Source organism: Aspergillus fijiensis (genome assembly GCF_003184825.1).
Source record: "Aspergillus fijiensis CBS 313.89 unplaced genomic scaffold BO72scaffold_18, whole genome shotgun sequence".
Classification (NCBI taxonomy): Eukaryota; Fungi; Ascomycota; class Eurotiomycetes; order Eurotiales; family Aspergillaceae; genus Aspergillus; species Aspergillus fijiensis.
The window spans coordinates 231,090-255,877 of NW_024468994.1; the positions used below are offsets into that span (position 1 = coordinate 231,090).

The 24,788-nt window shown below is 53.5% G+C and overlaps 10 protein-coding genes across 10 annotated transcripts; 3 read left to right on the forward strand and 7 right to left on the reverse strand.

Moving 5' to 3' along the window:
- Positions 1-1,434: 1,434 nt before the first annotated feature.
- On the reverse strand, positions 1,435-4,454 carry BO72DRAFT_78040 (uncharacterized protein). Its single transcript, XM_040950706.1, has 7 exons — positions 3,724-4,454; positions 3,078-3,610; positions 2,911-3,022; positions 2,490-2,857; positions 2,049-2,438; positions 1,808-1,997; positions 1,435-1,756 (listed from the first exon to the last, which is right to left on the reverse strand). Exons 1-7 carry the CDS (start codon positions 4,226-4,228, stop codon positions 1,647-1,649), a joined length of 2,208 nt encoding a protein of 735 aa, XP_040802214.1. The 5' UTR covers positions 4,229-4,454; the 3' UTR covers positions 1,435-1,646.
- Positions 4,455-5,151: 697 nt separating this feature from the next.
- BO72DRAFT_78103 (uncharacterized protein) lies at positions 5,152-5,546 on the reverse strand. Its single transcript, XM_040950707.1, has one exon. It carries the CDS (start codon positions 5,456-5,458, stop codon positions 5,237-5,239), a length of 222 nt encoding a protein of 73 aa, XP_040802215.1. The 5' UTR covers positions 5,459-5,546; the 3' UTR covers positions 5,152-5,236.
- BO72DRAFT_485415 (DNA-directed DNA polymerase IV) lies at positions 5,262-7,973 on the reverse strand (the record flags this gene model as incomplete). Its single annotated transcript, XM_040947889.1, has 4 exons — positions 5,262-6,797; positions 6,850-7,257; positions 7,315-7,487; positions 7,553-7,973. 4 exons carry the CDS (start codon positions 7,971-7,973, stop codon positions 5,634-5,636), a joined length of 2,166 nt encoding a protein of 721 aa, XP_040802216.1. The 3' UTR covers positions 5,262-5,633.
- Positions 7,974-8,148: 175 nt separating this feature from the next.
- On the forward strand, positions 8,149-9,792 carry BO72DRAFT_447261 (uncharacterized protein). The gene is made up of 2 exons (XM_040944490.1): positions 8,149-8,751; positions 8,936-9,792. Exons 1-2 carry the CDS (start codon positions 8,381-8,383, stop codon positions 9,639-9,641), a joined length of 1,077 nt encoding a protein of 358 aa, XP_040802217.1. The 5' UTR covers positions 8,149-8,380; the 3' UTR covers positions 9,642-9,792.
- On the reverse strand, positions 9,643-11,027 carry BO72DRAFT_447262 (putative vesicle transport v-SNARE protein Gos1; the record flags this gene model as incomplete). Its single annotated transcript, XM_040944491.1, has 3 exons — positions 10,775-11,027; positions 10,584-10,697; positions 9,643-10,515 (listed from the first exon to the last, which is right to left on the reverse strand). Coding segments are annotated over exons 1-3 (673 nt in total), but the record flags the coding sequence as incomplete, so codon positions are not given.
- Positions 11,028-11,331: 304 nt separating this feature from the next.
- BO72DRAFT_447263 (60S ribosomal protein uL29) lies at positions 11,332-12,707 on the forward strand. The gene is made up of 4 exons (XM_040944492.1): positions 11,332-11,373; positions 11,433-11,572; positions 11,998-12,223; positions 12,349-12,707. Exons 1-4 carry the CDS (start codon positions 11,371-11,373, stop codon positions 12,352-12,354), a joined length of 375 nt encoding a protein of 124 aa, XP_040802219.1. The 5' UTR covers positions 11,332-11,370; the 3' UTR covers positions 12,355-12,707.
- A 198-nt stretch (positions 12,708-12,905) lies between these two features.
- On the reverse strand, positions 12,906-16,602 carry BO72DRAFT_447264 (mediator of RNA polymerase II transcription subunit 16). Its single transcript, XM_040944493.1, has 9 exons — positions 16,166-16,602; positions 15,755-16,097; positions 14,986-15,705; positions 14,709-14,928; positions 14,536-14,655; positions 14,372-14,482; positions 14,048-14,314; positions 13,860-13,991; positions 12,906-13,803 (listed from the first exon to the last, which is right to left on the reverse strand). The coding sequence occupies exons 1-9, from the start codon at positions 16,306-16,308 to the stop codon at positions 13,034-13,036; spliced, it is 2,826 nt and encodes a 941-aa protein (XP_040802220.1). The 5' UTR covers positions 16,309-16,602; the 3' UTR covers positions 12,906-13,033.
- Positions 16,603-18,677: 2,075 nt separating this feature from the next.
- BO72DRAFT_495363 (putative SIR2 family histone deacetylase (Hst4)) lies at positions 18,678-20,504 on the forward strand (the record flags this gene model as incomplete). The annotated part of the gene is made up of 2 exons (XM_040948542.1): positions 18,678-18,972; positions 19,111-20,504. 2 exons carry the CDS (start codon positions 18,678-18,680, stop codon positions 20,502-20,504), a joined length of 1,689 nt encoding a protein of 562 aa, XP_040802221.1.
- Positions 20,505-20,799: 295 nt separating this feature from the next.
- On the reverse strand, positions 20,800-22,528 carry cbfA (putative CBF/NF-Y family transcription factor). Its single transcript, XM_040947890.1, has 3 exons — positions 21,928-22,528; positions 21,685-21,818; positions 20,800-21,543 (listed from the first exon to the last, which is right to left on the reverse strand). The coding sequence occupies exons 1-3, from the start codon at positions 22,150-22,152 to the stop codon at positions 20,886-20,888; spliced, it is 1,017 nt and encodes a 338-aa protein (XP_040802222.1). The 5' UTR covers positions 22,153-22,528; the 3' UTR covers positions 20,800-20,885.
- Positions 22,529-22,893: 365 nt separating this feature from the next.
- BO72DRAFT_427246 (putative GTP binding protein) lies at positions 22,894-24,768 on the reverse strand. The gene is made up of 3 exons (XM_040942978.1): positions 24,676-24,768; positions 24,526-24,620; positions 22,894-24,468 (listed from the first exon to the last, which is right to left on the reverse strand). The coding sequence occupies exons 1-3, from the start codon at positions 24,686-24,688 to the stop codon at positions 22,948-22,950; spliced, it is 1,629 nt and encodes a 542-aa protein (XP_040802223.1). The 5' UTR covers positions 24,689-24,768; the 3' UTR covers positions 22,894-22,947.
- Between the last annotated feature and the right edge of the window lie 20 nt (positions 24,769-24,788).

A 24,788-nucleotide genomic window follows, 5' to 3' on the forward strand; every position in this document is an offset into this window, starting at 1 on the left:
AAGCTCAAGACCGAACTCAACAATACTCTCCTCTCCCCAGAAAATAACCCAACCATACAATGTCCATTGACCGAACCAAAGACCTAGCCCAACCACATTTCTCACGGATCCCACAAAGAAAAAGGAAAAAGAAAACATCCTCGATCCAGCTGCAATACAACAGCCTACACGACCTCCAAACCAAAGAACCAAACCAAAAAAAAAAGATGAACAGCGCCAGAGCCAACTCCTCCAAGCGCAGCACATACCACGTACCTCGAAATCAAGTTCAACAATACCCAGGGGCAGGAAATCGCCCCACGTACCTGTTCAGTTCTGGATCCCAAGCATCCAAACCATTCAGTCGCTGGAACTTCCCAACCATTCCACTCGATCCAGCGAAACAAACACCGTCCCTGCCAAGAGTCCGGGCTAGATTCGGACATGACATGGGGCTTACAGGGCTGGGCTGTGATCATGCGCATTTCTCGGGGTTTGTTTCTGGGGCAGGGGGGTGAAAGAGGGAGGGATTCAGAAACTCCCAGGGTAGTCCGGCAAAACATAGCCTCCTCCCTTCTCTTTGGATTGGACATAACACCAAGGATCTTGGACTCATGGACGGGCGATGACTCGCCCTGGAGAGGGGGGCATGGGGAATGGGAAATGGGGAAAGAGAGAGCTGCGCAAATCCAGATACAGCTCTAGCTCCTCCTCGTCAAGGACAACAGCAGCACCGTCACCGCCCCTTCCTTAAAACCAAAAAAAAAAAAAAAAAAAAAAAAAGATCCCAAAAATTTCCCTCGATTACCCAGCCGTCCCTGCTGTGTCCAACAGGCGAAGGTTAATGCGCAAATGAAGATTCGAAGAAGTGAAAGGATAAATCGGTCGACGACCATTTCTGACCCGTTGTCAAATTGTATGGAATATCATGAAGAGACACTAATCCCATACACCTCACCCACACTGGTATATACAATCATTCCCTCCCTATGACAACAAAAGAACCCATAAGCTTGAGAGAGAGAGAGCCATAGTAAATAAAGAAATCATGATTGATTTAGGTATTCAGATCCATTAACAAGCCGCCCCCTTCCACACCTTCGCCCAAGCAAAAGTCTCGTTGGACAGGAAAGGAAAGACTGAAGAGACACACTAAAGCCCAACCATACCCTCCCCATGAACCTCCCGACAAAAGACTCAAGACTCAAGACTCCTCCCCCCCTCCCAACCACCCTTAGTAACATGACAATTCTCCTTGATTCCGTCGGATATAAAAAACCCTTTTACTGGAAATAACAATAACGGAGAAAAACAAGTCAAACAGACTTCCCGACTCTGACACACACACACACACACACACACACACACACAGATGGAACACCGAAATAGGAAAGGAAAGGAAATCGGCGAGAGAATGAAAACCCGCTTAATGTATAGTAGAATAGTAGTAGCAAGAACATAGAAAAACAAAGTTAGGATTCGGTTGAGATTTCTTCATCATCAGGGTCGTTCCGCAGGTTTTCCTTCTTGGGTCTGCTTGGTTTGCGCGTCATTCTTCCTACTTCTCTTTCACATGATAATTGTGATGGTGATGGTACACGATTGTTTCAACTAGCTAGCTAGGCGTTAGATAGGTAGGTAAGATAGAGTAGACGAGGGGAACAGGATTAGGTGTAGACGTTGGAGGGAGGGAGGAGTTTGGCGCCGTAGCGCAGGTCGAGGGAACGAGAGTCGGCCGGGTCGAAGACGGTGGCTTGACGTTGTTCGAGGAAAAGAGCTAGTGATGCCATGAGAATGTGTTTGTGAACGATGGAAAGAAAGTTCTTACAGGTAATTTTGATGGAGTCGAACCAGCGCGCGGCGTTCTCGTCGCTACCGTCCACCGCCTTGAGAATTCCGGTGTCGGGGCGCGGAGTGGCCTTGGGCGGTAAGCTGCGCATCTTCAACAGCATATGTAGGATATCCGAGAATCGATCGCCCTGGCTGGCATAGTAGGGAGGGCGCTTATCCAGAGGCCACTGCTGAAACATTAGAATGCCGGAGCACATCTCAAATGGTGCACAACTTACACGCTGAGCGAAATTTTCGTCTTCCCATGAGCGGAACAGCCAGCAAGTCCTCTCAACACAGTTCAACAAGATGATCGCTACCAGGAAGGTCTCAAACCAGCCACTCTGCTGGCGCTGCAGCAGTCGTCGCTCCAAATCGTTCATCACCGACTTGCTCAGCTGAGACGCACGTTTCTCGGTCGCGGCACGCAACTGGCTGCACAGCAGAGCATACGACTCAGTGTTGGTCACCTCGTCGATAGGTGTTCTACCGTCGTCCGAGGGCTGTGCGAGAGAATGCACCGAGGTAGGCGGAAGAGTTGGGTTGCAGTACGTCTTCCACTGCAGTTCCGAATCCACTAGAATGTGAGTGGCGATCCACAACTCCAACACACGTTCCAACAACAGATCCTACACCTGTTAGCGGCGCAGCTCTGAGATCCAGTGATGGGCGGTATTTACCTTCTTCTGCTGACTTAGCTCTGCAGCAAGCATCAAAGTGGGCCGCATGAACTCTGAAGTCTCACGCTCATAGAAGAATGGTGCGGTTTTCTTGATGTACATCTCAATCTTTCCCGGCAAATCATCGGTATCACTATCCAGCAAATAGAGCTCAGAAAGAGGTCCCTGAAATTGTGGCTCGTCGCCCAGGCCCTGTAGCTGGGGATCAAGTGTCGAGGCAGAAGGCTTGTGACCCTGTAGTCCGCTAAATGTGACATAGACCAAGCTCTCCTCAAAGTGAGTAACCTCAATACGACCAGCGTAATGTTCGAACTTGACCTGGTTGCGGATGCTGCTCACATCGTGATAGGCCAGCGTAGCGTGTAAGTCTTCGACAGTTAGCTCCAATCCAGGCATGAACGGGACCACAAACAATACATACTTGCGTTATAAAGCTCGAATTCTTCCGCAATTCGAGTACGAATGCATGGGTGCTTCCACAGGCGAGCGCTCTCAACGCTGGCACATGTGGTGCAAGGACTGTCTCCGGAGCACTAGGCATAGATTTGTTAGCCGCACGCTGATCGATATTGAAAGATCAGCACATACCGGCTTCTTCAGCATACGACAGCGAATGCAAGCACCCCGCTTTCTGACCTCCTGGACCTCCCGGCGTCGTGCAGCAGAGAACCGACCGCGCACTTTAGGTTTTGTAGGCTTGGTTGAGTTCCCAAACTCGTTCACAAAACCTTTGGTTTGCGAGTTCGGGTTCATCGCAATCGGACGGGGAAAAGATGCGGCGCGCTGGGTAGCAGCAGTCAAGGTAGGATCGTGTTCATGAAGGCTGTCGAAAAGGAGCTGTTCCTGGGTGGATAGCTGCTGGTTCCATGGGGGACTCATCTTAGCAAGTCCATCACCAAGTCCGACGTTGGAGTCCTGGTCCATCGGTAGTCCGTGTGGGACCATCTCACTCGCTGAAGCGGCGATCATGGATAATTGTGACTGGCGCGCGTTGGCAGCCGAGTCAGTTGCAAGAGACGCTTCCGCCATTGCAGGAGATGCGGATGGTTGTGGTTCGGCTGGGGAGCTACCAGGGAGGGAAGGTAGAGACGAGGCGTTGGAGGCAGCTTGTTGGGGGGTCCCTGTGCGGCGAAGACAGTATTAGTGAATGAGAGCCCAGCAGAAGTGTTACTGAGTTCGATGCACACATGAAAATCGCAAAGACTAGAAATTAAAAACAAAACAAAGTGCTTACCAGGCGGCTTCGCATCCTCCTCCACTGTCTCTGGCTGAGTCGGATTGCCCTGGAAGCCTTCAGCCTCGAGGGCAGGATCCACGACGACCATCTTGCCTCCAACCGTCAACGACTGAGTGTACGCGGGCCCGCCCCGTTTGGTTGAGTCGGAGGCGCCCACCTGTCTCGAGGCCTCGGCCAACACGTTGAGCCCGTCAAAGTTCTGACGAGCTGCTGCAAAGGGCAGATCCCCGGACTTGCCTTTGTTCGGTCCCGTTCCGTCTTTGTTTTGGTCACCGTCGGCAAGATCGGGAAGTTCGTGTAGTCGCAACAAGACGCGTTGACGATCGCGCAAGGGAATGGCTTGACACTTCTTGACGAGATGATTGGTCAAGCTGTCAATGCGACCTTTGGGAAATTTCTCGCCGCACGCTTTGCAGGTGTGTTGGTAGCGATTGCTGGCGTCCTCGAGCTTCTGGCCGCGAATGAAGAACTCGAGGATCAACTGATTCGGTTTTCTGCCCATTGCGAAAGGCGTGGGTGGGCAGAAGAGACACCAGGATTGTGAATCCGAGGGTCGAAGGAGTCGAGTACAGTCTCTCGAGTCACAGACCCTGTTTTGAGGGGGGGAGGGGGGGTAGATTAATCACCGTTGTTTTTGAATTTCCTTGAATAGATAGATTTGTGAAAGACCGGCAGTAAATGGGGGACAGAGCCAAAGTGACGCACACAGGGGAAAGCGGACGAGGGGTGGGAGAAGGCGAGCGGATGGCAAAATAGCAGTTGGCCACAATCCCGACCGGCAGAACCCACCACCGGCTCTTGACCGCTCGAAATCAGGTTTCCGCGGGTCAAAAGAGATGGAAGTAGTCGCTACAGAGGCGCGAAGCAGTGGCGATGCAGTGACAGCAATTGCAGAGGGGCAGCAGATGAGAATGAACGGGAGGAATGGTGTAGGGGAGAAGAGGAGGGAGTGGGATGAAAGGGATTAATGTTACGAGTCGCGGCAAAACACCGACTTTTACACGGGCGGTCTGTCACTGGCCGCCCTCCAAAGTCACGGGTTGGTCGGGTTTCGGTTGGGATGCGCTTCACCGCATGAAAGGCGGTGATGAACTCGGTGAATGGCAATGGGCAATGGGCAATGCACACTGCGAGGAATCAGATTCAGAAGTACTCCGTAGATCCAAGCTGGAGCTTGATCCCCGATGGGTTTGGTGATGAAAGGAAAAAAAGAAACTTGAAGCCGCTCCTCTTGGGTCTGTTCGTCATCAACCACTTCGCTAAGAAACCCTTTTCTTTCTGTGCGACCATTGCTGGCTAATTGGCTGGTCCACCTCCCACACCCAAACTGGACTCCCTAACTGACTGCCACCACTGCCTTCTTTCCTCTCTCCGCTTCTCTCTCCGTACTCGGTGGCTGCCCTCACTCTCAACTATGGATTCTAGGGAATTTCGGTGACCGCCTTTTGTTCGGTCTCGGCTCCGAATCAAACTTTGGATGGACAACAAAGTATAACATTACTATCTTTTACTACACAAACACGAATATACACATAGTGGAATCATTATTACTAGTGGCTATCTCAAGTTCAACGTAAATACAAATCAATGCCAAAAGAACAGAAAAGACAAAAAGGTTTCCCAAAAAGAAAACCCTCCCCGGCTCCTTCCATCCCAGCCGTCCAGTTCCATATCCACTGCGGGAATTTCGGGCCTCCTCGCTGCTGTTGCCGTGTATGTATGTCAAGCACATACAGCGAAAAGTTCTGACGCACGGAGAGAAGTCGGTCTGGGATGACAAAAAAGCAAATGCATCATCAATGGATCCCCACTGGCAGCTCCGATGTTATCTGTCACCCTGGCTCCCCGTCTTGTCCCTACGTGTCTCTTGAGGTAAACCAAACCAAAAAAAATATATTTTGGGCACTTCAGCAGATGCGATGCTCGGGAGGCCACCAAGGGACTCCCAGAATCTCGAAGATTCGCCGCTCATCGCGTCCTTCGACCAGCCGGCCTGTGGTCAGTTTGACTCGCTGAGGTCCGCGTAGCACGTCGGCGTAAAGCCCTCGCTGGTTCAGCCGCATGCCCTTCTTGCTGGCCAGGAGTCTCATGCTCCTGTTGAAGATGTCGTTGCCAGTGAAGTAGATCAAAGCTGCTCCGATTTCAGATCCGGGCACGAAAAGCAGGTCGATCCGTCGCCAGAGCCGACCGTTAGAAAGCTTCGAGGCCCCGTGCCATTTGGATCCATCGCCGCGGGAGGTGGCAGCCAGGCTGGTCTGTAGGAAGCCTGCCTGGAAGAGTCCCGGGACGACGGTTTCGATCATGATGGTCCGAATCTGCTCTATCGTAGCGGAGGGCTTGGTGATAATCAGGTCAATGTCGCCTGAAGTGGACGAACCACGTCTGTAGGAACCCCCAATAATGACCTGCATCTCTGGATCAGCCTTTCGCACTGCCTCCCGCACGATCTCTCCATGCACTTCAACCTCGTTCCGTGGAATACGCTGGGCGAAATCATGATAATGCTCCACGCCCACCCGTTGATTCTGCGTAAGGGGCGCTTTGGCTTTCAGGTCTTCCAGCGACCGGTAGCCTTGAGCAAGCCATCTCGAGGCTTGGGAAACGCCAGCCCCATAGACGCCTAGAAACTCCAGGAGTATCCGATCTTCAGGAGTGCTGTTGGCGTTTTCCAACCGACGCAGGCGATTCGTGAACACAATCTCTTCAATCTTGTCGGCCAGACGTGTGCCAATCCCTGGCAGTGACAAAGCCTGGGATCTGGTGGCAATTTTCTTCGGTTGTTTCCGAAGGGCACTGATCGCCTTGCGATAGGCGAGCGTGCGCCATTGGTCACCTGATCGATCATAGTAGTCCAGCATTTGCTGTAGGACGGCAATGGTCCGATTGTTTGCATTTTCAGCATTGGCCTTTGAATCATGCCTCTGCATGCATACAAAATTCTGCTGCCAGTCAGATTGCGCCTCACTCCTACGTGCGCTCATCTTCCTCTTCTTCGGCTGTGATTCGCCCGAGTCAGACGCCTCGGGATCAGATGTTTCAGCCGTACTTTGCTCATCCTCAGAATCTAACGGCTACTCTCTATTAGATTGACAATCCAGGCGGGCTTCTTCTGTTGGTCCTTACCAGATCTTTTACAGCCTTTGCTTCTTCGATGAGATCATCCAAGGCATCCTGCTCTCGAACAGGTTCGGAAACAGTATGTAGGTCATTCGAGCACTCAACCACCTGCTCCGCAGTATACAGCTCAGAGGTTTGTTGTTCGGTAGCCTGCCGCCCAGCAGTTTGTCCTTCAGTAGTCAGACTGTGTAGCTCGGTATGCGATTGTGTTTCGTGTTGTTGTTGCTGCTCTCGTCGGCTCGGTTTGATCGATAAGGAATCACCACCTGAGGGTTCAATCACAGGCGAAGAGCCTTTATCTCCTGCAGGGACAGGTGTACCGCTGACGCGGAACCGAACCTGAGCTGTGTTCAACACAGTGCGAAACTTGACACACTCAGAAGGGTAGCTTTCGTCGACGAGCGCGACAGTGGACTGTGTCCGTGTCAACAGAGAATGGGTCTCACCAGGCCTGTTGTCTGCTTCACCTACCGGAAATGATTCGACATGGAGATGCTTTTTGACGTCGTGAAAAGTGATTCCCTTATCCACTATAACATGAGTGACTTGGTCGCCCCAGTTTTCTGCAGCAGAAGCACCGTAATCCTGCGCGCGCTGGATACGCAGGCGTCGAAGGGCTGAGGCACTCTTGTTCGGAAAGAAGACTGAGATACAAACGGGGTAAGCTCGAGAATCCAAGATGAGAACCCGAAAGTGAAGGAAGACCTACAGAAGACAAGACCTTTGAAGATCTGCTGCTCTTCCGGAACGGTCCTGGACGAGCATTGTCGTTTTCCCTTGCCCGAGACAGGCACAGCTTTCTTATTTCGAGGCATCTCTCCCGCTGTCCTTGAGGTGCTCTGCACAGTCACTTCTGTGAAAGTCTCGTCTGATCTTGCAGCAGCAGCAACGCAACGAGGGCGTTTCTTACGCTCAGGGCAAGCTTCAAGAGTGGAAGGTGCAATCACTCGGACTTCAGTTTTCGTGACGGTAGACCTAAGCTTCATGACAGCGGATCCCTCATCTCTTAACACTTTCTTGATCTTTGAATGAGATCTCAGAGTCATTCGGTCTTCCTCGTCCTCGGACAAAGAATCCAGCCGCTCCAAGCCCTCAAAGAAGGCCTTTTTGGCCGCATCCGCGGACGCCATGGTATGGTGGCTGAGGTCCCGACGCCCAGAGCCAGAGACCGTCGAGCCATGAGTGATAGTCTTCTGCGTGACTGCGGCCTAGCAGGCGACAGCAAGGCTCTTAGAAAAAGCACTCTCACTCTCACATTCACATAAATTCAGTCCGAGACCAAAGAGGAATGACCGAGGGATGACACGACCGGCGAGGACAGTCACGCGTAGCCCGAACCACGAAAATGCCACCAAGTCACGGGACCTCTGGAAAGCAATTAAACTCGGGGACGGGCTTTGAAGTGGGCCCCATTCATTCCGACCGAGTCTCCGTAGTGCGGACCGGCAGTTTTGTACAGTACTCCAGCAAGCAACGACTTACAACAAGCATTGCCGCACTGTCTTTGTCTCATCCATTCCACCCAAGAAACATCACCATGTGGAAGCCTAATAGGCTGCTGTCGTCTCTTTCAGACTTGCAAAATGGTCGCTGTCTCAGCTGTCAATTGCGCAAGGCGACTGCGCACCTTGACAGACCTGCGCTGCGGTACTATGCCAGCAGCAGTAAACCCTCGCCCACGCCAGCTACAACCAAAGTCCCCTCCAAACCCGTCTACTCTCCAACAGCCTCCAAGATTCCAACCCCAACACCCGGCCAAGACTTCGTGCCTCCGCCTCTAGATCGACCCATCGGGTCTCCCGTGCCTCCGAGTGAGGGACAAAACACCGGTGTCGACGAGCGATCATTCGGGCAACGACGAGATGACTTTGTTAACTATGAGAGACACTTGGAAAGACGGAAACAACTGTACGTCGCCTTTTTTCTGGGCAGATATCTCACCTCGTCGCAAGGTCCATCTCTATACACTTGCCTCTTCCCCCGCCAAAAACTCATGACCTCCTAACTCCCCTCCAACCCCCACCTCCTCTTTACAACACGAAGAAACAAAAACAGAAGAGACATAACTAACCACTCAACCCCGCCATCACAGAGCCCACCAAGTAGCCAAGCCGTATTTCCGCGAATGGAACAACATGCGCCACCACGAAGGCAAGAGCTTCGTGGCGAACACGCGGCTCTTTAAGCGCGACAAGGCCCTGTACTTCCCCAACATGCGGGGCATCACGCTGGCCTCGAAGCGGCAGCCGCGCGACACGACCCCGCTCTTCCGGGGCCGCATCACCGTGGTCAACATCTTCTCGAGCCTGTGGGCCGAGAACCAGACGTCGACGTTCACGCACCGGGAGAAGAACCCGGGTTTGTACGAGGCGTTTCAGGCAGCAGTGGAGGGTTCCCACGACAAGAACATCGTGCAGAAGGTCGACATCAACCTCGAGCAGAACCCGCTTAAGGGGGCGATCGTCAAGATGTTCATGTGGTCGATGCGCCGGAACCTGCCCAGCGCGCAGCACGACAAGTACTTCCTCGTGACCAAGGGCGTGGACGAGCGGCTGCGCGAGACGATCGGCATGATGAACTCCAAGGTCGGGTATGTCTACCTGCTGGACGAGAACTGCCGCATCCGGTGGGCGGGCAGTGGCAACGCCGAGCCGGAGGAGAAGGAGGCGCTGAACAACGGCGTCCGGAAGCTGGCGCAGGAGCGCCGCGTGAGTGTGGAGAGTGAGACGCCGGCGGCGGAGTGGGCCAGCGAGCAGAAGCCCGAGCAGGTGAAGAAGGCTAGGGTTGTGGTGCCTTGATTTGGGGCAGCCATGATAGCCAAGCATATGGCGGTTGGATGTGTATGTACATATCAAGTAGCATTGGTTGGGGGATGCCGCACTGTAAGATAGATACTAGGTATATGCTAGCACGCAAAAATATCGAGACACCTCTCCCAACACCGAAGAGGGAGATACAAACTATCTCCCCTCTCCTATTAGTATACTCTGTATAGCAAGACAAGAAACATTCCCGAACGCCTTCTCATACCGTCAAATTAATCAAACTCACTCTCAGCCCACAACCACCACCACCACCCTGCCCATATCCCCGGCCCAGTATATCCCATATTCCCAGTTCACCCCCCTCCCCTCCCAAACCATCCGATGCGATATACCCTCACCGCAAGAAAATTCATCTCAAGAAAAACACCACCAAGAAACACACCCCGACAAACGCCCCCAGAATCACCGCATCCCTCCGCCGCTTATTCCCAATCTTCCCAATCAACGCATTCATGCCGGGCACGGCGCCCGCCGCGCCGACGATCCGCCGATTAATGCTCGCCAGCGTCTCGCGCTGCAGCCCGAAGTTCTCATTGATGGCGTACGCCTGGCTCAGCACGCCGTCGATCATGTTGTGGCTCTCGTCGATGCGGCCGCGCTCCTCGAGCATGTAGTCGGCCTCGGACTGGTTCTGGGAGCGGAAGGCGTCGATGTCGTGGCGAACATGGCTCAGCAGATTGGCGCGGTCGCGGGCCTCGGCGATGGCGGCGGTGATGCGGGCGAACTCGCGGCGGTGGTCGGCGAGAATCTCGCGGTGGCGGGCGAGGTTGTTCTGCTTCAGGGCGGAGGCGGTCAGGGTGGCTTCGCTGTCGAGGAGGCGCGAGAGGTGGGTTATTGTTGTTTCTCGCTTTTTTCCGGGGAGTTAGTGAGAGGCGGAAGATGGGGGAGGGGGAGGGGACAGGTGGGTTTGCGCACTCGATCGAGGATCTCCTTCAGTTGGGATTCGGTGCGGAGTTCTTCTTCGGATGGGGTGGGGGGTGGTTTGGTTAGGGCGGCGTATTGTGAGTAGGTGTGGAAGAGGGTTTCGGTCTGTTTTGGAGGGTGTTAGAATATGTGTTGTGATGACGAAAATACGTAGTTTGGATGTGAGAGGGGTGGTACTGTACCTGAGTCTCCAGTGATCGGGCCTGTTGCCGCAGCTGTGCCCAGCCGGTACCGGTTGATGTAGCCATGAATATAGCGAGGTTGACGGATTAATGGGGTGTGTGGATCAAGAAGTAAGTAGAACCAGTAAAGTAGTAAGTCATGAATAGTCAGAGAACCTCCGTCCGGCCTGCGGAAACTAAGTTTCTCATCAACATACACACACACACACACACACACGGGCTGTAGTTGACTTAGTCTACGGACTAGATGAGGATAGCTTTGGAGACTGGACTGGACTGGCCGCCAAGTCAAAGGATGACGCCGCCCTCCGTCCGCAGCGCCAGCGCCGGCGCCGGCGCCGCCCTGTCAAAGTCAGACAGTCCAGGCACCCAGACCTACACCGCCCAGACCTACACCGCCCACCGCCCACCGCCCACCATCCACACCTTCTCCCCCCGACAGCACCAGCCACACATCACGTGCCCGCTTAAGCCGCCGCACACCCAGAAAAAATCAAACCCTAGTCCCACAACGACCATCACCAAATTGACCCGGTCCATCTTCAATCCCCTTCACGTCGACAACCCGTTACGATACCGACACGAAGCCGCCCACCATGGTATGTTGGATTGCTGTTCGAGCTACGAGCACAGGGAACTGATATTTTCCACCAAATAGTCGTCCAAGGTCAAGGCTGGTCAGCTCTGGGGAAAGAGCAAGGATGACCTCACCAAGCAGTTGGAGGAGTTGAAGACCGAGCTCAGCCAGCTCCGTGTCCAGAAGATCGCCAACGGTGCCTCGTCGAAGACCACGAGAATGTGCGTTTTATAGCCCTGTTTTCTGCCCCCTTGTCTTTGTGTGTGTGTATGTGTTTGTGATGCGAGAAATTGCGACCTGTCGGGAAACCCGGAGGGAAAGGAGGAGGATGGAGAAGGGGATTCGATAATACGGTATACACACCACCACGACAAATTGAGAGCGACTCCGACAACACCGCGGGGATAAGAACATCAGAAGGAGTCACGATTCAACATGGAAGGAATTCGATCAAATCAACTACAATCAAACCCCGCATTCGAATCCACCCTGAAGAAGGGACAAGAAAAAAAACTCGACATCAGACAGGCGCAATTCTCAATTTCGCATCGCATTCACAATCCCGACAAGACTCTCACAGCACCTCAAAAACAAAAAAGGAATTTCAGGACTGGAAATGCTGATTGATTCCCCCTCGCAAAAACAGCCACGACGTTCGCAAGTCGATCGCTCGCGTTCTCACCGTCATCAACGCCAACCAGCGCGCCCAGCTCCGCCTGTTCTACCAGAACAAGAAGTACGCTCCCCTCGACCTCCGCGCCAAGCAGACCCGCGCCATCCGCCGCCGCCTCACCAAGCACGAGGCCACCCTCAAGACCGAGCGCCAGCGCAAGAAGGAGATCCACTTCCCCCAGCGCAAGTACGCTGTTAAGGTACGATATGCCACCATCCACCATCCACCATCTACCACCCACCAAGCCAACCTGTTCTTCCCTCGGGCGACGAATGGGAACACCACAAAAAAAAGCACCCACACTAACTCTTTCTCCGCATACAGGCTTAAATGTAAAGAAACCTTAAGGGGCAAAGGGATGGAGTTTGTTTTTCTTTGAAGACGGGGGAACACGCCAATTGTTCTGCAAACCAAAAAGACTTGATGATGGAACAAAGGGGCGCGGTTTTGACCTGTGGCAACCTTGTGTGGGAAAGGGGGTCCGGTTAATCCATCTAGGGAAGAAGAGAAAGAAGAAATAAAAAATTTTTATTGAAAATTGGTTAAACTTTTGTTGTCTTGCGGAAAAAGTAAAGATTGCAAATTAATCATTTGACTATAAAATTTTTGTTTCTCTTCGGTCTCTCTCTCTCTCCCTTCAATGAAAGGCTTTACATGACATGATACCACACACCTTTTCCAAACTTTTATCTTGCTTCAACGGGTAGTAGTAGAGGGTTGTCATTTCCCATGTGTAGAGTAGGATGACGGCGGGCATTGGTAGTTTCTTCAGATAGTAGACTACGTAGCTGCTCTGCGGGCCCTTCTCATGCTATCAGGATGTCCGTTGCTCTCACCACCCTTATTACGAGTAAAGTCCAACTTCAGACTTAACAGTGCCAAGACAATTGGTCTATGTACACACGCTCGTGACCTAAACTGTCCATACATCATATATCATACCTGAATTCCTCCCGGGACCTTTAACTGGAGTCCACTCTAGATTTCCGCGGAAGTGAGAAGAAAAGAATTAAGCGCCCATCGGCTTTCCCGCCTCCGACGAACCAGATCCAGCCTCCAGAATCCACATCCCACAACAAATGCACGCCCGTAAATGTCCGAGTTTGAAGATCATCCGGAACGCCAGCACCGAGCGCGGCGGATACGACCCCTCCGAGACCTCACAGCAACGCACACACCTCCTTCGTAACGGCTGGCCGGCCGCTACCCCCGTCGCCGCATGGCCGTCCTTCGACTTGATCTCACCCAGCGACGGTTGCGCAGTCCCATTTGTGGCGGGGTTCAGCCGGATGGGAATCTTCTTGATGATGTCCAGTCCGCGGGTGCGGCGGTACAGCTCCGTGGGGCGATCCGAGTCCACCCCAAGCCAGCTGTAGTCACGCATGTAGATATCCATGCGGTTCACGTCGGACCGGAGGCTTGGGATCGTCTGCCGCAGGATGGTGGAGACGGCGGTCACCAGGACCGGCGGAATGCGCGCGTTGACCAGTAACTCCTTCTCGGGGCCGGGGCGTTCTGCGTCGCCAAACCCGGCGCCGTGGTAAGCGTGGCGGACGGCGGAGTCGACGCCGGCGAGGAATTTCTCGTACACGTCGATGGCAGCAGGCGACGTTTCTACAGCCTGGCAGATCTCCGCGTAATACACGCGAGCTTCGCCCGTGAGCGGGGCATTGGCGTAGCCGGCGTGAATGCCGCGCAGGCCACGGCAAATGAAGCGAAGAAAGGCCCGAGACATGCTAGAGAGGAGGATTATGAGAGAGAGAGAGTTGGTGGTTTTGACTGTCATAAGACATTGAGGTTAACTTTCATTCCTAAGACAAGAGTCGCCAACTTACGTTTCTGGTTGAAAGCCTCTTGGTCGGAAGATACATCTTCGAATTCGTCTGCAAGGTTGAAAAGTTCGTGGAGGATATAAAGTGAAAAGTCAAGGGCCCATTTGGTGTTACCGAGGACCATACGAAGAACATCTATGAGTAGTATATGGTTAGTGAGGATCTCAATTGGGCGCACGGAGTGATCATACCAGGGTCATGGGGCTCTGCTTGAATCCCCTTATTATACTGAAAGAAGAACGGGTAGAGAATTGAGGCGTGGCGCAGTTGGAGGATAAACCACGAGACAGAAGATGCGAAGCCTCGCTGGTGATTTTTACCCTTGTTGCCCAGTGCAGCCTGAATGCTGAGACAACGTGGGATATACGGGTGGTTCATGAGCTTGTCCTGTTCCACGGTGAAGTTGCAATTGATGGGCAGCGCGCGGTAGACTTCGTTGATGAAGGAGGTTTGAGCGTCTGTAATTGTCGTTAGTCTCAAAACATGGCCATGAAAAGTACAAGAAGGTAACTGACCAGAGGAGAGTTGACGTATTAATATTAATAAGATATCGTCCGTGTTAACTTCACTTCCACATCCACGACAGAATGCCAATGTCAATGAAGCGATAGCTGCTGAGAATTTATCTGAATCATGATATTAGAGCATGAGCCGGTCTGACTTGGGTGGAAGGACGTACTCTCGTCGTAGAGGCCATTGTCTGCTCCATATGAGTGCTCCATCACCCGAAGCTGGACGTGCCCGCTGCTGTCCAACATAACAGCAGCACAGGCGCTGGGTGAAAAGCTGAAATGAAGGCCTAAATCTAGTGCTTAGTGATACTCAGTATCGAGGGAAAGAATGAATACTGACCTGGAGTGTTGGGAGAATAATGGAAACCTGCTTGGGCCAGGCTAGTCACCGTGTTCGCATCATCAACTCCGTTGAATGCAGCCATGGTTTTTGGATCGTAAAAAGAGATAGAGCTGTCATCGTAGATCACGGCTAGCACATTGGCATATTCAATGTGATCTATTGACACGACGTATCTATCACAAAAGATATCGTCTAATCGATTGAGGACAGCCTTGGCCTGGACGTATGTTAGCACTTCTCATTCCCATATTTTCGCTTTTTGCGAGAGACTTGCCTTGATCTGCATGCTATTTCTCTTTGTCGTGACTTCATCGAATTTGGGGTGGAGAGTGAGGGGCGCAGATTCAAGTTGCCATCGTACAATAATACTCGACGGTCCCTGCTGGTGTGGATGGTCAGGGGCGATCTGAGGGAGGATGGAAAATGTTGCAACGATCCACGGGGTTGCAGAGGACCCTGCCGCATTATCAGACGTTGGAAGGATGACGTCCAAGCGGGTGAGACAGTAAAGAGAGTTAGGAAAAGGTTGGTGAAGATTATCGGAGGGATCCCCATTGTTTCGCGCGGGACCAGGAACATTGCAGGAGGTCTCGACCTTACAATGTGCGAAACGAAAGCTGGGAACCGGAAATTGGGGAGGCGTTTGTTTAGGCTGCTGCGCAGGATCATACTGAGGAGGATTCCAGTTGATGTGCACTCGGTAGACACAGATCTTCTGGCAAGCTGAGTATGTGGCAACGAGAATCCCAGTTTGGGTCGCTACCAATGCCGCGTGGGTTAACATCCGGTCCGAGTAACTGGTGTTCTTCAGCTCGGCAGATATCTCGGCCCATTTCCCATCCGGGTTTTGATACAAGAGCTTGATCATTCCAGACCTGGTGATGTAGACCAGCGCAGCCTTGTTGGCTGGGTGGAAGGGACCAATTGGCCGACGACGATATGGCGAATAAGCCCAGCGACCTTGCACTTTGGCGGCTTGATAAAAAGCGTGCACCTGAAGAAGGTTAAGAGCATACTCCAGCAAAGCTTCCTAGGGTACTCACGGAGCGTTGGGTGTTCAACCACAGCATCCCGACTATCTGCGCACTATCGTCGGGTTCCAAGGACGGTGGTCGAAGCCCGTTGACACTGTTGAGCGCTATCGGAATTGAATAAATGGAGAGTCGGCCCGACAGATCAACTACAGCCAACTCAGAGCCAGACTCGTTCCAACTAAGATGCACCAAGGCGGTGCCACCATGGGCTTCCGTGACAGGCAGCAAGGGTGTCTCATCACTGAGCGTCCATTTGCCATCAGTCGGCTGGCACTGAAGATAACGGACATGCACTTTGGACGGATCCTGGGCGACGTAGGCAATGCAGCCTAATTTGGACCATGCAATTTTCCTGGTTCGGATGTTAGCTGGCAAAGTCTGAAGATGATCTGCTGTGGGGGGGGGGGGGTTGCGACTCACTGGCAGCAACCGAGCAAGCGCATTTCATCCAAGCGCTCGGCCAGGCCTTTAGTGGAAGTGGTAGATGGCAGGCCCAGCTCCAAGGAGGCAGGCTCCCCGAAGAGATCGTCAACATTGATACCGTCCTCCATCATCAGGGGCATGATGGGGTCGGGGAAAGGTTTGATTAACAGTTATCAAAATGCCTAAAAGGGAGAGCGATATCGCACTGGCCCGGCAGCATAGTTTAAAGCGATAGACCCCGGAAACAGTCACAACGGGGGGTGGGGTGTTGAAGAACACGACTAGCAGACGCCAGGCAGGGCAAAATTGGGAATTGTTTCAGAGATCAGAGAAGTAAGTACCTCATAACCTCCCACTCTGCGAAGCTCGTAATCCACCCTTACTCACACACAGGGCGAACAAAAAGCATGAATCCAGACGATGCTCATGATGTTAGTTTCATTTGTAAGTCACTAACTGACTAACTAGTTGGTGGGCGTGGGTGGATCCCCTCCCCGGAGCCCCTTAGTCAGCGTCATGTGAGATCATGTGCTGCCTGCCGTAGCCGGGCCAACGGGCGAGCCAATCAAAACCCTCCCCCACTTCCGATTCACGCGACATCATCAACCCTGATCCAAGTCAAAACGTCTCCATGGATGGATGGATGGATGCAGCTGTGGACAGAATGTAACTACGAACTACTAGATTAGAGATCGCTGCTCGGCAGTAACCATTCTACATGTGCTTTACGACAGATGTACGGAATCTACTAGAGATTGGTCTTTATTAAGTGGACAGCTCTTTGGATGTGGCTGATACTCAGGTAGTGAGATCTGCACCTCAAGACGCGTCTCGGTGTGTTGTTGTTAGGGTCCCAGAAAAGGAATCATGTTGGGATATCATCCTGTGTGCTAGCATGGGATCCATGCTATCGAGCTGGAAGTGTTGAGCGGACGGGGGCTAGCTGAAATTGGAAGTTTTACTAGCCAGCTGGAGCCCTGAGCAACTTCAATAGACATCACGAAAATCAAAAATATGGGTTGATGACCACCGTCAGTCCCAGGAACATGTTACTTGAAGATCGATGACTTGTCAATGGACTGCCAGACACAATGCGACCGGGCGACTTTGGGAGGGGGAACAGCAGCACTCACTCACTCACTGCGCCAGTTAACTAACCTGGACTATAAAAACTATGCTGGTTCCGCCAATCAGACGAAGTGGAGGAGGAAGTAGACACGGGAGTGTCGAACCGCGATTCTCTTCGCAGCGTAAGAGTCCGGTAACGAGATCAGCCAACACTGTGGAAACACACTCCCCCACTGCGTATGGCTTTACCAGAATTTTCGTTACCCTCTTCCTTTTTCCCATCTCTGCCCTGCCCTGTCCGATGATATAATAATATATAACTACCGTAGTTATCACAGCCTCGCCATGCAACAACGAGCCAGATAGCATCTATAGAGATACCAACCAACTATAACCGTCAACCCAATTAATTCATACATTCTTCGAAACATACCGACCGTTGCTGTCTTCTCTTAGTTTTCTCTTCTCTGGACTTCCACCCCCGCCTTTTACCCACTAGACTCCCGACAGCAACAGCAGCAGCCAGCATTGGCATTGTGCCCTATCTCTCTCTCTCTCTCTCTTCGACAACTTGGCTCCTCTCTCCTCTCTTTGCCCGTGGGTCAAAATAAACACGCTGCAAGCGAAAAAAGAGAGGATCTGACCGGCAGCCGGACGGGTGTTCCAGTTCCAATTCCTTCAGCGTTTCCAGTTTTCTAGTTCCTTTCCTCCTCTCCTCTTCCTGGCTAGATTTCTTTCTCCCTTGTTGTTCCATTCATCTGTTCACCTATTCAGCCACCATCATCCCACTTGACCTCATCATTCTCCCTTGACCCCCAATAGTCACGGGGCTCGAGTGTTCTGTTCTGTTTCTGGTGTCTCGTCCTCGTCCTCTTTCTTCTTCCCTTTCTCCCTCTTCCTCTCTGTTTGAGTCGCTATTCTTTTCTTTTTTTCCCCCCTTCTGATTGTTAAATATCTTTACTTCTCCGTGTCTGGTTCCAGGTCGTTTGCCAATTTCTTTCCAGCCCCCCCCCTCCCTCTCCCCTCCGAACAAAGGAAGACTGGAGGGAATTAAATTCTCTGCTCGGAACCCGCGCCCCTTACCGGTCCTTCCTCGTCTGCAATTGATGTTCCAATTCTCTCATCCGTGCTCGATGCTACTCTCCACGGATCTCTAGTACGAGTACCCGACAACTTCCGTCCCAAAAGCCGTTGCTGTCGACCGGCCACCTTTTTTCGTGTGATTCAAACTTTTTGTGTTTCTCTTTGCTCCTCAACCTCCTCCCGGTCTGACCAAATGGCGCCTACTTCACGATCTCGAACCCAGACCAACACCTCCTCCAACACCACCACCACCTCCTCCTTCAACTCTTCGTGTTCAACACCACACAATCAGCTAGCCTCTCTAGGCATGGATGATGATTCGGATTGTTCGAGCCTGAGCTCAGCTCCCCCCTCACCGATGACACCACCGGAGTTCTATCCGTCGCCGCCCCCATCGCAGCAAGAAACGGAGGAAGCTAGTAGTGGTAGTGGTAGTGCTGCCGCCCGCAGCCAAGACGACTTGCCGCCCGCTCGGAAGAAGCGTCGGGTGGCCGCCCCTAAGGAACGCTGCACTCAGCATCTTGACCTATCGTCTGGCGCCTCCCTCTCCTATGATCAGCAGCAGTCGCAGATCGATTATCTCGTCAAGACTCTCCGCCGTCATCGCAAAATTGTCGTCATTGCCGGTGCTGGCATTTCCACGTCTGCAGGAAGTATGCAACCTCCCTTGCCCTGATCATCACTCTGCCTCAAAAGAAACCCTTCCTATACTTCCTCCCCCCCTTCGTTAGCCCCCCCACCCCCCACACCACAATGATGGCATTTAATTCTAATTTGATTGTTCCTGCTAGTTCCCGATTTTCGCTCCAGCGATGGTCTCTTCAAAACTCTTCAAAAGAAACACAACCTCAAAGCGTCGGGAAAGCTCCTCTTCGATGCTGCGGTGTATCAGGATGAAACCTTGACCGCTTCTTTCCAGGACATGGTCCGGTCGCTGTCGGAGGAGGCTGCCAACACCTCCCCGACCGCGTTCCACCACATGCTGGCTCGTTTGGGCCAGGAAAACCGCCTGACGCGCCTCTACACTCAGAACATTGATGGGATTGAGACATCAATGCCCCCGCTGGCCACCCAGATTCCTCTTAATGTCAAAGCGCCATGGCCGCGCACCATCCAATTGCACGGCAGTCTCGAGAAAATGGTGTGTCAGAAGTGCCGCCATTTGAGCAACTTTGATGGGAGTTTGTTCGATCGGCCGGATGCCCCTGAGTGTCCCGAGTGCGTCATCAACAACCAATTCCGCATGGACACGGGCCAGCGAAGTCACGGGATCGGCAAGATGCGACCGCGCCTCGTCCTCTACAACGAACACAACCCGGATGAAGAAGCCATCACCTCCGTCATGAATGCAGACATTCGCTCTCGCCCGGATGCTTTGATTGTGGTGGGCACGAGTTTGAAAATCCCCGGTGTCCGTCGCCTAGTAAAGAGCCTGTGCTCGGTGATTCGAAGTCGTCGCAACGGTGTGACCATGTGGATCAATAACGAACCCCCCAGTGGGAAAGAATTCGAGGACTGCTGGGATCTGATGGTCAAGGGGGACTGCGAAGAAGTCGCTCGGCTCGCAGGGCTCAAGCGCTGGGATGCTCCAGAGGAGGTATTTGATGAATGCAATCTGTCCGAGGCCGAGCGGGTGAAAAATGAGCAAGGAGAAGTCGAGATTGTCATCCAGACGCCCCGGAAGAAGCAGCGCACACCGACTGGGTTTCTTACTCCGTCTTCCAGCCATGACGAGGAGATTTCGAAGGACTTGTCCGAGGCACTATCCATATCCGCGTGTCCCAATCCCGCTAGCCGCGGACGCAGTCTTCAGGACGTCCTCCAAGCCTCCAAGACCAACGGCACGAGGAAGGCTGCGCCCAAGAAAACTGTGCCGAAGAAGCGGACGAGGAAGACAGAGCCGGCCAAGAATTCGAAGATCAACAACTTCGGAAAAGTCACTAAGGCGCAGAAGGTCCCGGCCGACGGCGACAAGGCTGTCAAGTTGGAGAAGGAAGACAGCAAGCCGATGGTTCCCCTGCCTCCGGGCGCTGCGCGCAACAATGGCCCGATGGTTCCTCAGCTGGTGGGCAAGGGCGAATCGACGCCTCCTCGGAGCACCAGCCGATGGCAACAGCCGGAGACCATCTCGCCGAAATCGGTTCCCAATGGGATGAGCAGCCTTCTCAACGAGCCGGCTGCGTAAATACTGCTTGATGTTTTGTTTTTGCGGGATTTCAGTCGGGGATTTGTTCGGATCTGGTTTACGGAGATACCAATGATAGACTATTCGGGGTGCTGGCGTTTCAGGTGTTCGGCAGGAAATGGAGGATGTCCACGAGAGCATTTATTGATGGAAGGGAGGGCTGCGTCCGCTCTGGCTTAGCTCAGTTGTTTCTACCTCTACCCGAGCCTACGGGTTCAACTGTACTATCACAATGCATAATATGGCAACCGCTGGCGTTGTCGGAGGCAAGTTCTATGGCATATGACGACTTTGAAGTATTAGGATAACTGTAGTTGATTTGGGTATCAACACGCATTTGTACATTGCAAGCATTAGACACGGATCTTTCCTGAAAAGTGGTCAACCCAATTCCCCCCTCAGCTGGTTCCCGGGCCCAGACTCATTCTCACTGTCGGTCTCATCCCCGTCGACATCCGGGTTCATGACTCTGGCGCGATGCCTGGCGTCGCCTCCATCCAGATCCTCGACCCGGTCGATATCGTCCTCCTCCTTGGGTTCCTCCTCGCCCTCCTCCTCGTCCTCATCCTCCTCGTCTTCGTCGTCGTCTTCATCCTCGTCATCCTCTTCCTCTACCTCCTCCACCTCCTCCGTCTCATCCCCATCCCCATCCCCCCGCCCCGGCTCCTCCTGCGTCTCATCCCCATCTGACATTTTCTGATCATCCTTCGCACTAGCAGCGGCAGCAGCAGCAGCAGCAGCAGCAGCAGCACCCCTCTTAACCCTCTTCGCCCCGCGATCCTCGTCCTCCTCATCCACCTCCATCATCTCAGCAGCAGCATCAGCATCACCAGCACCAGCAACACCCTTCTCTCCCACCGCCACCGCTGTTCCCGAACTACCCCCCTGACCCTTCCCCCTCCTCTTCCCGGCCTTCAACTCCGTAAACGCATCCAACTCCTTCTCCAACCGCCCGCGGAACGAATCAAACTCCAACTCCGTTAGCGCATGGAACACGTCCGCCGGCGCGACCGTTCGTTTGAGGGTTGCCTCGTTGGCGCTACACACGTTTAACGTCAGCCCCAGCCCCAGCCTTCAACAAAAAGCCCGGCATCGCCTATCCCAACCCACGGCCACCCCGACACTTGCCCGTAGAGTGACCTCAAGAAAAGAATGCAGGGGACGGGGGGAAGAAACGTACTGCGAACTCAAATACGAGACAAACACCGTCGCCGCCTTCTGGAGGGCTAATACCGCGTCCTTTTGGAGGGAGGTGTTGGGCGGGAGGACGGATTTGGCGAGGCGGATTGTGAGGGTGCGTGGGAGGAGGTAGTCCTTCTTTCGGGTAAGTATTCTACTTGTATGGTGGGTGTAGTTTTGGGGGATGGGATGTTGTGGGGGGATGGGCTGGGATGGGGGGCAATGGCAAGGGCAAGGGCCATACCTCAATGCCTACGCCTGCTTCTGCGCGGGCTTTCAATTGCTGTTCGGTGGCTTCGACGGTTCCTCCGCTGCCGCTGGGTTTGGGTGTTGCTGCTGCTGTCGCTGTGGTGTCGGGTTGAGGGGAGGAGGATGGGTGGGAGGGAGGGGATTGCGTCGTGGGTGAGGGGGGCTCTGCTGCTGCTGCTGCTGCTGCTGCTGTCGTGTTGGAGGTGGATTTGCGAGCCATGTTGTTTTATATATCTCTTTTTTGGAGGGGGCAACTGGGTTGGGGTTGGGAGTGAGGGTTTGTTCGCGATCGAGTCTTTCGTCGAAGGCTTCTTGATGCCCAGTGGCCGATTCCCCTTCCTTTTCGCACGGCGGTCAAAAATTCTGGGGTCTCGGAGGGTGCGCGGGTCGATGGGTTCAGGTTTTGGAGGTTTCTCTTTTCGAAAAGAACAATGCAACAGGTGATGTTGGATAGAAAAATTTGTGACCCGACTCAGTCAAAGTGAAAATGACGCGTCGCGAATGGGGATTGTCGGAAGGAAAAAGCGCGTGTGGAGCAAATCCCATTTTACTCTTCCCGCGGCCGGGGTTGGGAAGACTTATCGATTGGTGGCGATAAGGAAATGCACGGGACTGTGCATGCGTGGATGGTTGCAGTATACAGTATAGCAAAGGTCTGATCGTGATTCTATCTTGAATGTTGATGATATTTCTCTTGTTTGGGGTTTGCTGGATGTAATGCGGCTTGGTTCTTTCTGTCCTTTGGGTGACTGGGTTGGTTTAGCATGGTTTGTGCATCTCTCTGTGCGTGCAGTGCTATATATGTTCAGACTTCTTCGAACGGTCAAATATACTGACATGTCATCACGACCACAACCATAATCCTGGCCAGGTTATCGATCATCGGCACTAAGAGCTAAGGTGATAATCACAAGGCAGAAAAGCTTTTACGAAAGAAAACGTAGTAGTAGAAGAAATCATGCTCAATTATCTACCTTTTATGAACCATAAACGCCTGGTATCCTGAACAAATCATCTATTCAGCCATCTCCTCGTCCTCGCCCTCGCCGTTGCCCCAGAGTCCCTCGATCTTGAACTCCGCCGCCCACTCCGTCACGATCTTCTTCGTGTCCACACCCGCAGCCGCAGCCGAGCCGTCGGCGGGCGTTGTCACCACCTGCAGCACAGGAGGGTTGACCCATCCCTGGATGCGGCCGTCTCTCCAGTCCGTGATGACGGTCATCGCCGCCGCCTCCAGGTTGGGCACACCACCCTTGCCGAGACGTCCACGCTTCCGCGCGACTTGCACCAAGAAGTCGTGGGTCTGATCACCCCCGGAAGGGAGCAGAGGCGGCACGCCGTAGACCTTCAGCAACTTGGCCACGAGATCCTCCGAGGTGGACAACCGCTTGAGCAGCAGAGACACGGCGGGGACCGGGTCTTCGATGTGCTTCGGGGGGACCGCGTTCAGCAGGATCAAACGAGCGTGCTCCTCCTGCTTCTTCTTGCCCTTCTTGCTGCTGCCGCTGCTCTTCTCGCCCGCGTTGGGGAAGACAATACCGGGGGAGTCGATCAGCTTGAGCTTGCTGTCCAACTTCACCTCCCGCAAGCTGGTGGTCACACCGGCCTCGGCGCCAGTCGGGCAGGCGTTGCTGGAGCCCTTGTTCATGCGGGCCGTCAGGGCGTTGATGACGGACGATTTACCGACGTTGGGGTACCCGATCACACCCACGGAGATGGATCGCTTGAGCTGCTTGCTCTGTGAATACGTCTTGAGAGCACGGAAGAGAGTCTCCGAGGTACCCTTCACCGTCAATTGCTTGTGGTCGAACGTGTGCGCGTTGCCCGAGCCGTTGGAGGCCTTGAGAGGCAGAGTAGGGAAGTAGCGACGCAGGTGGATCAGCCAGTCCTTGAGGACCGGAGGGGGAACGAGATCGATCTTGTTGAGGATCAGGATCAACCGCTTCGAGCCACGGTCGGCGGCCATGATGGCGCGCTCCACCTCCTTGGACCGAGTGCCCTCGGGGTCGCGAGCATCCAGCACATACAGGACCACATCGGCGGCATCCACGACCTGCTTGAAGACCTTGTCGAAGGCTTTCCGCGAGCTCTCCTTGGAGGTCAACTGTGCTGCTAACGAGGGGGCGGCAATGTTCTCCAGGGAAGCGCCACCATCCTCCTCGTCCATTTCCATGTCATCGTCGTCATCCTCCTCGTCGTCGTCCATCTCGTCATCGTCATCCTCCTCGCTGTCGCTGTACTCGGCGGCACGAGCCCGGGCCGAAGCAAGCAGCGCAGCCATGGGGTTCGACGAATCGTCCTCGTCCATCTCATCATCGAGAAGATCGTTTTCGTCGATCGCCGCGCCAGTCTGAGCGCCCTGCTCTCCGGATTCCTTCTGTGCGGCGCGGCGCGCGCGGGCTTCCTCACGGATACGTTCCTGCTCCTCCGCCTTCAAGCGCTTCTTCTCCTCGATCTCGTGCAGGATCTTGTCCTTGTGGGGGAAGAGGTTGGGGATACCGGGATCCTTCTTAATCTTGGACCGCCATTCGGGGTTCTAGTAGCCGTGTCAGCTGGATATACTGACCCAGCAAAGAGACAGGAGGGTGTTTACCTTCTTGGCGAGCTTTCTCATCTTGCGCTGCTTCGCCGCAGAGGCTTTTTCAATCTTGTGCCTCAAGCGGACGGGCACCCGCTTGGAGTTCTTGCCTGGGAAAGGGTCAGTTTCTGCGAAAGAGGAAAAGTAGTGCAGGAGCAAACCTACCGAGCTTGACCATCTTGAATAATCTGGCAAAGATCAAATCACAGACACAAAGAAGCGATCAAGGCCGAGCAAACTGATCTGCGAGGCCAGCGAAAATCGAGTCGCTGCGAACA